This window comes from Megalobrama amblycephala, linkage group LG18 (genome assembly GCF_018812025.1).
Source record: "Megalobrama amblycephala isolate DHTTF-2021 linkage group LG18, ASM1881202v1, whole genome shotgun sequence".
In the NCBI taxonomy this organism is placed as follows: domain Eukaryota; kingdom Metazoa; phylum Chordata; class Actinopteri; order Cypriniformes; family Xenocyprididae; genus Megalobrama; species Megalobrama amblycephala.
The window spans coordinates 3,198,503-3,210,012 of NC_063061.1; the positions used below are offsets into that span (position 1 = coordinate 3,198,503).

Below are 11,510 nucleotides of genomic sequence, written 5' to 3' on the forward strand. Positions count from 1 at the left end.
GAGCAAATAATAATAAAAAAAAAAATAAATAGACTTAATAAATATTTTATAGGCTGTTTCGATTATGTTGTAAATAGTTCACTATTTAATTACACCATTTAGTAACAAGACTAGCCTTTAGAGGAGATTTTCAGGATTTTTTTTTTTTTTTTTTTAAATGAGACTATAAGGCTGTTTAGTAGAGACTTTCTGACCAAACCTTAAAACTTGAATTAAGAAGCGTAAAGCACTACTTAAGCAGTGAAGTATTTAAATTCCCCACATGGATATTTGTTTTTGGTTATATTAGCCTTAAAGAGCTTTTAATCATGATGACATTTTTATTTTTTGATTATTATTTTTATTTTATCTTTTATTATTATTTATTTTTAACATCTCATTACAGAAAGTTATTCACATAGAAAATACGGTATAACTCAGAAATACATATAATACAGAAATATAATACGTTTTTAGTGGATTTCAAGTATAATGCGTAGGAATGCCTAAAAGCATACTGTAGAGTGGCTAAAACCACTCAGAAAACATTAGCAATAGCCCTGGCAACCCTAGAATGACTCTCATTTTCTTAGTCTAGTATAGTATAATCTTGTTTCAGTTAAAACACTTCATGTTCAGTCAAAGACTCTTTTCAGGAATTCTTTGTTGTACGTCTGTACCAGTGTTAAGGTAACATTTAGAAATATCCTGCACTTGATGTTCCTATCAATTCCCAGCTTCAATTCCAGCAGATCTGCACACACACACACAACCAGAGGAAGTTCCATGAACAGTGTCACAAAATTCCCCCCTGCCTTGCAAATCTCTGAACTTCACTCTTGTTTGCCTCTCTGGTGCATTGCATTCATATCCAAGCCTAGTGAGGGAGGGGTGGGTGTGAGTGGGGGGTGGTTGACAGAGAATGAGAGTAAGAATGAGAGGGGAGGGCATGAGTACAGCACCAGATGTGCTCAGGAGTTTTGCAATATGTCATTCGCAAGAGGACGTTTTCTTGAACCAAGACACCATGGATGAGTTCACTTCGGAAATGCGCATGCAAGCCAGGCTCTCGACGCAGACTGAATTGTACAAAATTACTGGCCATGTGACTTAGCGAGAGCAGATGCCAGATAGAGAAGCTAGGAGAAAGTTCAGGTGTTTGATGCATGCAGTGAGTTGGTTTAAACTCAGCCAATTATGTTAAAAACGTTTGTGTTCCAAGCTGAAAAATCCAGCTGAATTGCATGTTGGTTCAGGCTGGTTTATGTTGGTTAGAGCTGGTATAGTGCTGGTCAAGCTGGTGGATCAACATAGTCATGCTGTTCTCAAGCAAAACTGAGCACATTCAGATAATCTACCCAATCAGCATGAGGAGGCCTATATATAAATAGCCAACTTACCCCACAACAGTTTTGCAGCATTCCTCTTCCACCCCAACTCCTTACTCTCAACTGTTCCTATCCCAGCTAGGGATGAGGTGGTGGTACTCTGGGTTTGGGCCATATTACTCACCCCGGTCAGCATACCAAATAGACGTTTGAATGAGAGACCCAAGCCACACCAGAATGATATACATTCATGCAATTAAATAATCCATTAGAAATCAGATTAATGTCTCAACTGGACTAAACTAAACACCTGAATCAATCCCATTGAGCTCAGCCTGAATGATCATTTTGATCAATCATTTTGATCGGATTGGAAGGGGTAGTGTAGATCTGAAATAATCTGGTCAATAAGAAAAAAAATAAGCACATAAACACTTAAAACCGTCTAGTTTCTATCGGATTCAAAAATACCTTGTGCGTGTGCAGTGATTTTTATGTCTCAAAAACATTTATTTACATCTTACAAACTGGACAGGGGAGGAAACTACATTTATTTACAAAATATTTGCTTTAAAATCTCTTCTGTCATATATGTTAGCTTTCTTTTTAGATGTCATTGAGGTAAAAACAACATGCTGCAGTGAAGACAAATTTTTTTTAGGCCAAAGTTCGCATCACTCTGGTTCCCTTGACAAAAACCCAGAAGGATTTTTTTTTTCATTGGCGTTTGGATTATTGCAGGAAATAAGCTCTGTGACCAACAAAGATTTATGATTCTTGATAATCTTCACAAATGAACACAACTTATGAATTTTGAAGCCTAAATAGAAAGTAAAAATCTAAAAGTAGGCTGTAAATAAACTACACCATGGTTGCATGACTTCAACATCTTTAATTAAAAACCTTTTTCCCTGAACGTTTGGGTTAGAATAGTTTGCAAGAACACAACGAGTAGATGAGTTTACCTGTTTACCTGTTTCCCGACAACCTCTGTAGTTCCATTTAGCCACTTGTTAGCAATCACCAAGACAAGTAAGCTTTTAAAAATCATATTATTACTGTATTACTGATATATTTTATGTTGTAGAATGAAACATGAAAATATCTTGAGCTTGTGTTCACCACAGGTCTTATTTCAGGCCTTTGGCTTCAGGACAATGGAATCAGAAGTGCTAAAATGCTCAGTTGTTTCAGAGTTTTGGCCTACAAAATGACGTCATCCCTGCAGCACTCTATTTTACTCACGGTAGCTCTGGTGACATTATTGTGGTGACCTTTTCTTGTTCTGAATGCAGCGTGATTACATATATAATGCACATGTAAATGAATATGTGAATTGTAAGAGCCATAATTTGAATAATTAAAATGTAACACTAAAAGCAAAAATGTTTGAGTAGATATTTCAATTTGCTTAGGTTTATGTTATTTATGAACATTCATTGTGCTATTGTCGTTATACCTGTGGTGGGGACTCTGCTATTCTTTATTACTGAGAAATATATCTTTATTATTATCTTTACAGTTATCGTCCTTGGTGTGAACGGGCCCTTAGATTGACGTGTTCCTTTAAGAAGAAAAAAAAGGAGCAATGCAGTTTTGACCATTTCTTTAGACTGTGCAAGAACTTTCAGTAAACAACTGAAACCTGAATGAAGACCTGAGTTAATTATTTGCCAAAAAAAAAAAGGATTATTGCTACTACATGAATCGAATTGAAGTTTAGAGTCCATATAAACAGCACTTTTTATAATCTGAAATTGGACTGGATTCATTCAGAATGACAAGTTCTAGTGCATGTAAACATACCTATAGAGACTTGGAGGTGGGCTCTGTTGACCTGGGCCAATATTACACCACCTAGTAACTACCCAGAATAACCTTGAACACCCTAGTTATTACCCAGAAACCCTAACAACTGCATAGCAACCCATTTAAGTAACAGTCTCTCGCTATATCCAGGGGCCAGTCCAGTGTTGTGCTGAATTTCGACCCCCCTGTCCAATTATTACCCCCCTTGTTGAAGTCGCTACCTGATTGCCTAATCTTAACCCCACCCCTAATCCTAAACCCTTCCCCACACCTACTCCTAAACCTATCAATACTAGGGAGTAATAATCTGGCAGGGGGTCGAAATTCGGCACAACACCAGGAAACCAGAATTAGAGAAAGGTGAGGTAAATCTTGCCCCCCAGGTACAGAGGTAGAGCTGATTTTAATCTTATACACCTAGATAATGTTTTTCCATTATGTTTTCACTCAAAATATCATATCTGCCCTTTAGCATCCCATATTCAAGACATTTTCAGTTATGGAGAATTATATTTTTGTGCAATAATTACTGAACTGTACAATTATGTACAGTCCCAGGAAAACAATTCCATATATATATATGTACTACTCTCATGTCTTTATCATGTAATAAAAATAATTTCAACTCAATATTTAATGTCCATTTATTTGGAAAATAGCCAGCTGATCACTCTGTCTGGATTTATATTGCAATAATAACTGTTTAATTGTATTTCTTTGACTAAAATTTTTTTATTTTTTTTTATTTGAATTTGACCCACTTAATGAATGAATGTGAAGATTAAATGTTCATGTTTTTCAATAGCATGTTTTGTATGAATGCAAGGACACTGAAGACACAACACAAAGAGTTTTATATTTAACAATATATATTTTCCGATTTCAATGTACATTCCGTTTTGACATAAGCTTTTATTCACAAACAAAAGTAGGCATCTAAATAAATACTATATAAAATAGAACTTCAAAATAAATATATCTATAAAGGGACATTTTCATATGTGTGAGATTTTTTTTTCTTTTTGCTTTTTTAAACAAAACAAAAGCACATTGCTCTTTTCTTTAATCCTCAACATTAACAATGAAGCCAAAAAATAAAAATAAAAATGCAGAGAGTACAAGCCCAGTTTGGAAGGCAGCTTAAAGTGGGTTAAAAAGCACAGGTTTCTAGTGGCCAAGAAACTGTACCACAAATAGACATAGCGTCCTGATGAAAATATCTCAGCAATGGGTTGATAGAAGGAAGATCCATGTAGGCCAGATTATTATGCGAACAACCATAAAGTTTGTATTTTACAGCTGTATCTTTCTCTGTAGTCGAGATGAAAAATAAGGTGGGGCGAAAAAGCAACACCGAATTGGATGGAATGGAATGTTACTTGAGAGGGATCCCCGTTCCTCCCAGACAAGTTCACGCACAGCAGCTGTATATGTCAATCAAGCACTGAAGATGTTGCACCATTTTAGGAGGAAGGAGGAAAAACAAAATGCTTGGCCACATTCGGTAAAAAAAAAAAAAACGTTACTTTGAGCGTGATGAAATGCCGTTCCTTCGGCGAATTCAATTAAATCTACAGTTTCAGGGGCACTGAGGAACCGGGAATTAGCCTTGCCTCTCTCGTGCTAATGAGGCATGGCTAGCATTAACAGAGGTATTTTTATTGCCTGGCACACTTTTCTAAATCAAGTGCTTGTAATTGAAATACCTAAACACCCTACCTTCTATGCCACAGCCACATAATCTTAACCCCCACCCGCCCCCAGCCCTCCCAAAAATATAATAATTCATTTATATACTTTTGTACTGAATTGTAATTAAATTGTACCATGCAATTTTCAGGACATTTGAAACATATTTTAAGATAGCTAGTTTCTTGAGACTATTTACAAGAATGTGTAACCTGCATAGGTCAAAATCTAAGATATCTATGGTACATTTGCAACTCTTCCCTATGCAGCTATGCAAGCTTCTCCATTCAGAACTACTCTGGCACTTATCCACGGGTTAGATTGCAAACTTAAACTTAAACCCTAGCCTTATACATTCAAGACTAAGAACAGTAGTGTATTTCTGCTTTTCTGATTTGTGCAACAAGTACAAAGGTTGGAGTTTGTGGGACTAAATGAGCGAGGTCTTACGTTCGGTTTAAATGCGTGAACCGTGGGTTTGTGTTGAGCAGGCAGAAAACATTCCCTCGTGCTCCAAGACTCTAGGAATCCTGGGAAGTGGAGCAGCGTACCTTTAAGAGCTTCCTGTCCCACTAATTGGCTAAAGTACAACAATGCATGCCCAACAAACAATTAGAATTAAAAATGGTCAACGCAAACTCCATGGTGCACTCCTTTGGCAAAATCTCTATACTCTACATATAACAAAAATATATGTGGAGAAAGCAGTTCGATACTAGGGCACATTGATAGAGCGTTGTGTTTGGTGGTGGTATGGTGCGTAGTAAACTAGAGGAACTTTTCCAACTACAGTGAAACACTTTGTACATGCTACTGTACATAATACTGTGCTTTTGCCTCATTATAACGGTGATACAATCGGCATGTTTAGTTTATTAGCGGCAGAGCAGTATAAGCTAACTTTATAGCTTTTCCTTTTCCCATAACTACTGGCCCAATTCTTCTCATAGCTTATGAATGCTTGGTGTCTGAATTGCTGTGTTTTTCCCCAAACAATTCCACTGCCTGTTTCCTTATCTTTAGTCACCAAACTAGTTCCAAGCTGAATTCACATGATGTACGTAATTCAGATGAACTGATGATCCCTGAGGTCATTGTCTACAACAAATTGAACCGCTAACATTTGGAAGAATCATTATGGAAGTTCATGTATGCTATGGCATGTCATCAAAGGGACTACTTATGAAAGCTATTTGCCGTCGAAAACAAACAATCTGTCCCCACAGAAGATAGAAACATCCTGCCACGCTGTTATGGGTGGTCACCAATGTCTTTCGCAATAGTACACATTGCATTTAAGGGAACTTAGAATCCTTCAATGAAACGAAATTACCTCCTATGTTTGCATTTCAAACAACAGAAGAAATAAAGCTCTATAACAAGCTTGTAAATGTACTGTGCAGAGATGAAGTCTGGTTATTTTGATTGTGACGTGTTATCAGCTTGGAATTCGCTGCAACCTTTCTGCAGTGCCAAGATCCGGAGAGGGATTGCCAAAGTATAGAGTGTTCTTGAATGGGTGATATTTACTTTGACTTTTCAAAGCCACCCAAAGAGAAAATAAACATCAGAGGAGAGATTGGAATCTTTCAAAAAAAGACATTTTGCTCAAATGCAGCATTCTGTGTTAGCAAGTTCTTTTACTAGGGGCTGAAATGGCAAATACTTTGATCCCACGGCCATCATGAGAACCCCAGGAGAAGAAAATGCAGGCCTCGTCCTCTCTGTAGCACTTTATAAACAAGTCAAATAATGATTTGTGCCCGTTTGGTCAGTCAAACACTGCTACTGATTTACGCCAGAATACCTTGAGCGTGAGGATAATGCGTGAACCTTAAGTACCATGATTTTGGGAAGTACACCACCACTGGAGAGGGTCCTGCAAACTTTGCTCACGAGTCTCTCCGTTCCTGGCACACCATCATGAGGCCTGTTTTTCCAGCTGACAGGCCTTGACCTCTGCCACCTTGCAGGTCTGGGTGCTTTTGCAGCGGCAGCCCGGGCGGCTGACACCATCGTAGCACTTCTGCGAAAGCTTGGCGCAACCAGTGGCAGGCAAATAGCACATCAGGCAGGGCAGCACCAAAGAAACGGCCGCCATGAAGGACCAGCGTGCGCAACAGTTCGAGTGCGAGCAGGAGCACGGCTTGTCAGCACAGGAGCCTTCCTCGTCCTCATCAGTGCAGTGGTAGAAGACGCCCTTGACTAGACACATGCAAGTGACAGAGTCCACTAGGTTCTGCGCTGAGCACAGGCACTCTTGGTTGCAAACCCAACAAGAGGGCAGGGCCCGAGGCAACGTGCACTCCGTGCATCGGCATTTGCCGCACTTCTCGCACAATGGCACGTGCTTCTTCTCCACCGGCAAGGCCGCCACTGCCTTCATGTTCTGAGTCTTGGAGCTCAGCACCTTGGGTTGCTCTGCACCTAGGGTCCTGCCATGGCCATTGCCAGTAGTGTATGGATCCACAACAGGAGGGGGAGCTGCATGGTCCAGCAGCCGTTGGTCGGAGGAGGTGCTGCTGCTGCTGCTGATGGAGCTGGGCCGACCACTGAATGAAATCCAAGGATGTGTGGTGGCATCCGGGACCTCGCAGCGGGACAGATGTGGATGGTGTGGGGCTCCCAGCAGGACTTCCTGCCCCCTCGTGCTTGCCTTGTGGCTCGGCGGCTGTTGTGAGATCACAGCAGGGGTGTCGATGTAGTCATTCTCCAAATGTAAAGATTTCATTTGGTCAATGGGGTAGATAGTTAATGGGTGCTGAAGCCGTCCGTAGGGAACGCGGCTGTCCAGCAAAGGCTGAACCATGATGGAGGAGGAGACTCCAGGAATGTGGTGAGGAACCCTTGACTCCATCTGTAGGTTATGTTCCTCATATACCAGAGATCAGCATTTAGCACTCCTGCAAAGATAACAGCACAACTTAGTACTGAAAAGCACCCTCATGGGATTCTAAACACACTTCTTTTTTTTTTTTTTCTTTCTTGCAGATTACAAAGATTGGTTTGTGTGTTGGAAACGCAAGCACATCTAAAATAAAGTGCAAAATGGAGCTTGAAAATTACACTGGGTTAATTGTAATTCGTTATTAGAAGTAAAACAGAGAACGTGTTTAAACCTTCACTTCAATAATCAGATTTATTAGTATTAGTTGAAGTACAAGCCCGCACTAGTGTTCTGAAGGGAGGGGCTTATTCAGAATAAAACATACACAAGTTAAGTAAACCATAAATTAAGATTTACAGCTTTTCTAAAACGATTAAGTTACAAGTTGGTGAAGTCAAACCGGGATTAATTATGATTAATTTGACGTTATTAAGGGTAGAAATCCTCTCTTCAACGCAGCTGCACGTTTGAAACAGTTAATCCAGTGAAATAATTTCGTTGGACGGTCCTGTAAAACATTACACAGGCTATCTCTATGTGTTTGCTCCAGAGCGCTGAATAAAACTGTGTGTGATGTAACAAAATCAACCTGTTGCAGGATTTTTGCGTGAGCTATCCGATATATTGAAGTGGCACAGACTGGTTTCGTTGCGAACTAAGGGCTTCTCTTATAAGCAAGCAAGCAGCCTCTAAAGTACTGTCGTCTATTAAAACGACAATGTACATGCTGGCGTGCCTCACTTACAGTTTCATACAAAGCAATCTACATTCAAACGGCGTTTTTCATTTTTACTAGAGTCGAAAAACGATTATTCTCTGACTAATCTCCGTTTTACTGTTTTACGCATTAAAACAGTGTTAATGGTTAAGATGATATAGCGAATGCGCGAGCTGCAGTGAAGCGTCACGCGATGATATTCGACAGAACGCGAACAAACGCTCTGCTGCAAATGGCACGGAATCGTGATACGCAACACGAAATACTGTGTTCATATGAAACGACGTGTATACGGTTAACCTAGAATTCTCACCTTGCTCTACGCGTACATTTCATTCTTAAATCGCCCACGACCCTGTCGTGGTTACTGTCCGTAGTTAAATATTTACACAAGGCACATACACCTACAATGCGTTGCTAAAGAACGGCTGTATCGGCGCTTTGTGACAAACCAGCAGCAAAACGACTCGATTCGAAACAAGAATATGTAACTCCGTGTTATAGCGTTGTCTTTGACATTTGTATTATAGTTGTATTATAATATTATATTACAAAAAAGCAGTAGAGGACATTAGAAATATATATATATATATATATATATATATATATATATATATATATATACTAAAAAACGAAAAACTCACTTGTATTAGAAAAGAGATCATTTCCTTCTCAGATGAACAGATTATTGCGATATATTCCAATAGATAGATCCAAACGAAGCCACGAAGGAAAAAATCCGGACGACTATCCGTGCGATGTGCACTGCAGTAAGGACACAGTCTTCTTCTCCATACGATGTTGCAACTACATGAGGGAAATGGCTTTTTATGAATGGGAGGGTAAGAAACGTACTGCGCAGATGCTTTGACAGATTTTTTTTGTGAATGGGAGGGCATTACGACTCGAGGGTTACACTTTTATGAATGGGAGAGCTCCGGATTTTACGGCGCATGCGCCATTTCAAGATTTCATGAATGGAAGAATGGGGGGCTTTTCGTCACAAGGGCAATGCCAAAGCGGATTACATGAAGAAGGCGGCTACAACTGCTTTACTTCATGTTTTCCATACATTGCCTTATGTGTGTCTTCTTGAGGTCCCGACCTGCTATGGTATGGAAGTACGTTCTTTTGAAAATAAATTTAAGGCAAAAAATTGAACTGCGTCATCTGTTATTGTTTGATATGACGCACTGGGAATGTAAAATTGCAGGATAGTGAAGATAAGGTTTTAGTCCAAAACACTTCCGAGTTTCATCACCACGGGTTAATTTGTAAGCTTCGAGCGCACTTTATCCTCATTTTGGGTAATCAGAAAACAGGTCAGACTCAGGAACATGCTTAAAATGGGGGATGAAAGAAAGAGAGAGCGAGAGTTTAATCGGTCACATTTTGATTTCCCATTTCCAATTTGATTGAGCTCGCGCACTGGAGTAGCAAAAACACGTTTATGACGCAGCAGCATGAGGTCATGCAGGATCAACAAAAGAACAGGATGTTGTCGATTTGTAACGATCCCACAAGCAGGAAATGTGTGTGAATTTCCTTTTTAACATCCCCCTGTCTGCCCTTCCCCCTACGGATAATTCCCAGCTTGTGGCTTGACTAATGCTGTCAAATGTTAATGGGCAGCCTCTACATTAGCACACATTTCCATAACAACATCTGCTTTCATATTAAAAATACAATCACATTATTTGATGTGCTAAATTTAGGTAAGAAAGGTTTTCATTATTATTATAGCTTTGTTGTAGGTAGGCTAAAAAATATTGTGCTACAATGAAGCATGTCTCTCTTAGAAAAAAAAGAACACTTTCAATATTGTTTAGATGAAAACCTCAGGGAATGAGAAAGAGCTAAATATAGTGCATAGACTCTTTGAACACAGTGTGTTCTCCATTTGGTGCAATTGACCACAAACTGAGAACAGGATTATCAAATGGGGCAATTTAACATCTCCAATACACAATGAGTTCATCCATACCATGGAAATCCTTCAGCCTAATGTCATATAAATCTAATGATGAATGGTTTGTTTGTTTATTTATTTACATTCTTCCTAATGTCAAATGACTCACGTCACGGATTAATGGATTATTTATTCATTAATTTATTCATTCATGTTCTGCTTTTCTGACTTGAACCTTTAGTTTGTAACTCCAAAAATTATCACCCTCAGTAGCTTTTCTTTGTAAATGAAAGCAGCACATAATTTGAGTATAATTTTTCATCCCTAACTTATATTTGTGCTGTTGCTTTTAGGCTAGACTTGACTAGTGACCTGATTTAAAAAGCAGCAGCCTGTGGCCAATTGGGGGGTCCCTCAGCTTCAAGCCAAGCCCACAGGAAGGAGCTTGTGTGAGGGATATATGCAGAGAATGCAAGCCTTTGGAGATGTGGGCCTGTGTGGGAAGAAGGGGAAGGCCCCTTCTGGTCCCCTGCTGATAGAGAGGGGGAAAGCCGAGCTCTTGGTGAGATGGTGACCCTCGACCCTTCTTCAGAGAACTGACAGGAGCGGCCCTGAACTCTCACCCATGGGACAAACTAGCGATGAAGCGTGACCTGTTGCTGGGGGCGTGGACCTGCCATTCAGGCCGCAAGCATTCTGGGCATTCCACGCGTCATTCCCCTTACATAGCAGACTTCCCCCTCCCATGAGAACCCACTCCAGTATCCAAATCACAAAGACCCCCCCATCACAAATTTCCCATTCCTCACCATCAATGCTATCACTTTAAACCCTAATGTTCAAAATAACTAATTGGTTTGAGTAGGACAAACTTAAATTAAGCAAATTAGTTATCAAATTAATATAACAAATGAACTTTTATGAGTATTTAGCACTTTCTTTCTTTCTCTTTCAAGTTCACAGAACTGATATATTTAAAGTAAACTGAACTGTTTCATTGTTTTGAGTTTTATGAACTTATCTTTTAATTTAGAAGAACTTAAGTTTAACTGAAACTGGGCTGGGATTTCCCTCCATGCTTTGCCCATGACAGTCAAAAGGGTAGTAATTGCTAAAATTAAGTGTTATATAAGATTAATGTTGGATGATTTACTGGTGATTCATGTTTTGTTATGCTAATTTAGAAGATTT

At 39.4% G+C, this 11,510-nt stretch overlaps 1 protein-coding gene across 1 annotated transcript; it reads right to left on the reverse strand.

Moving 5' to 3' along the window:
- Nucleotides 1-3,967: 3,967 nt before the first annotated feature.
- On the reverse strand, nucleotides 3,968-9,246 carry spry4 (sprouty homolog 4 (Drosophila)). Its single transcript, XM_048166005.1, has 2 exons — nucleotides 9,055-9,246; nucleotides 3,968-7,708 (listed from the first exon to the last, which is right to left on the reverse strand). Exon 2 carries the CDS (start codon nucleotides 7,660-7,662, stop codon nucleotides 6,727-6,729), a length of 936 nt encoding a protein of 311 aa, XP_048021962.1. The 5' UTR covers nucleotides 7,663-7,708; nucleotides 9,055-9,246; the 3' UTR covers nucleotides 3,968-6,726.
- Nucleotides 9,247-11,510: the final 2,264 nt, after the last annotated feature.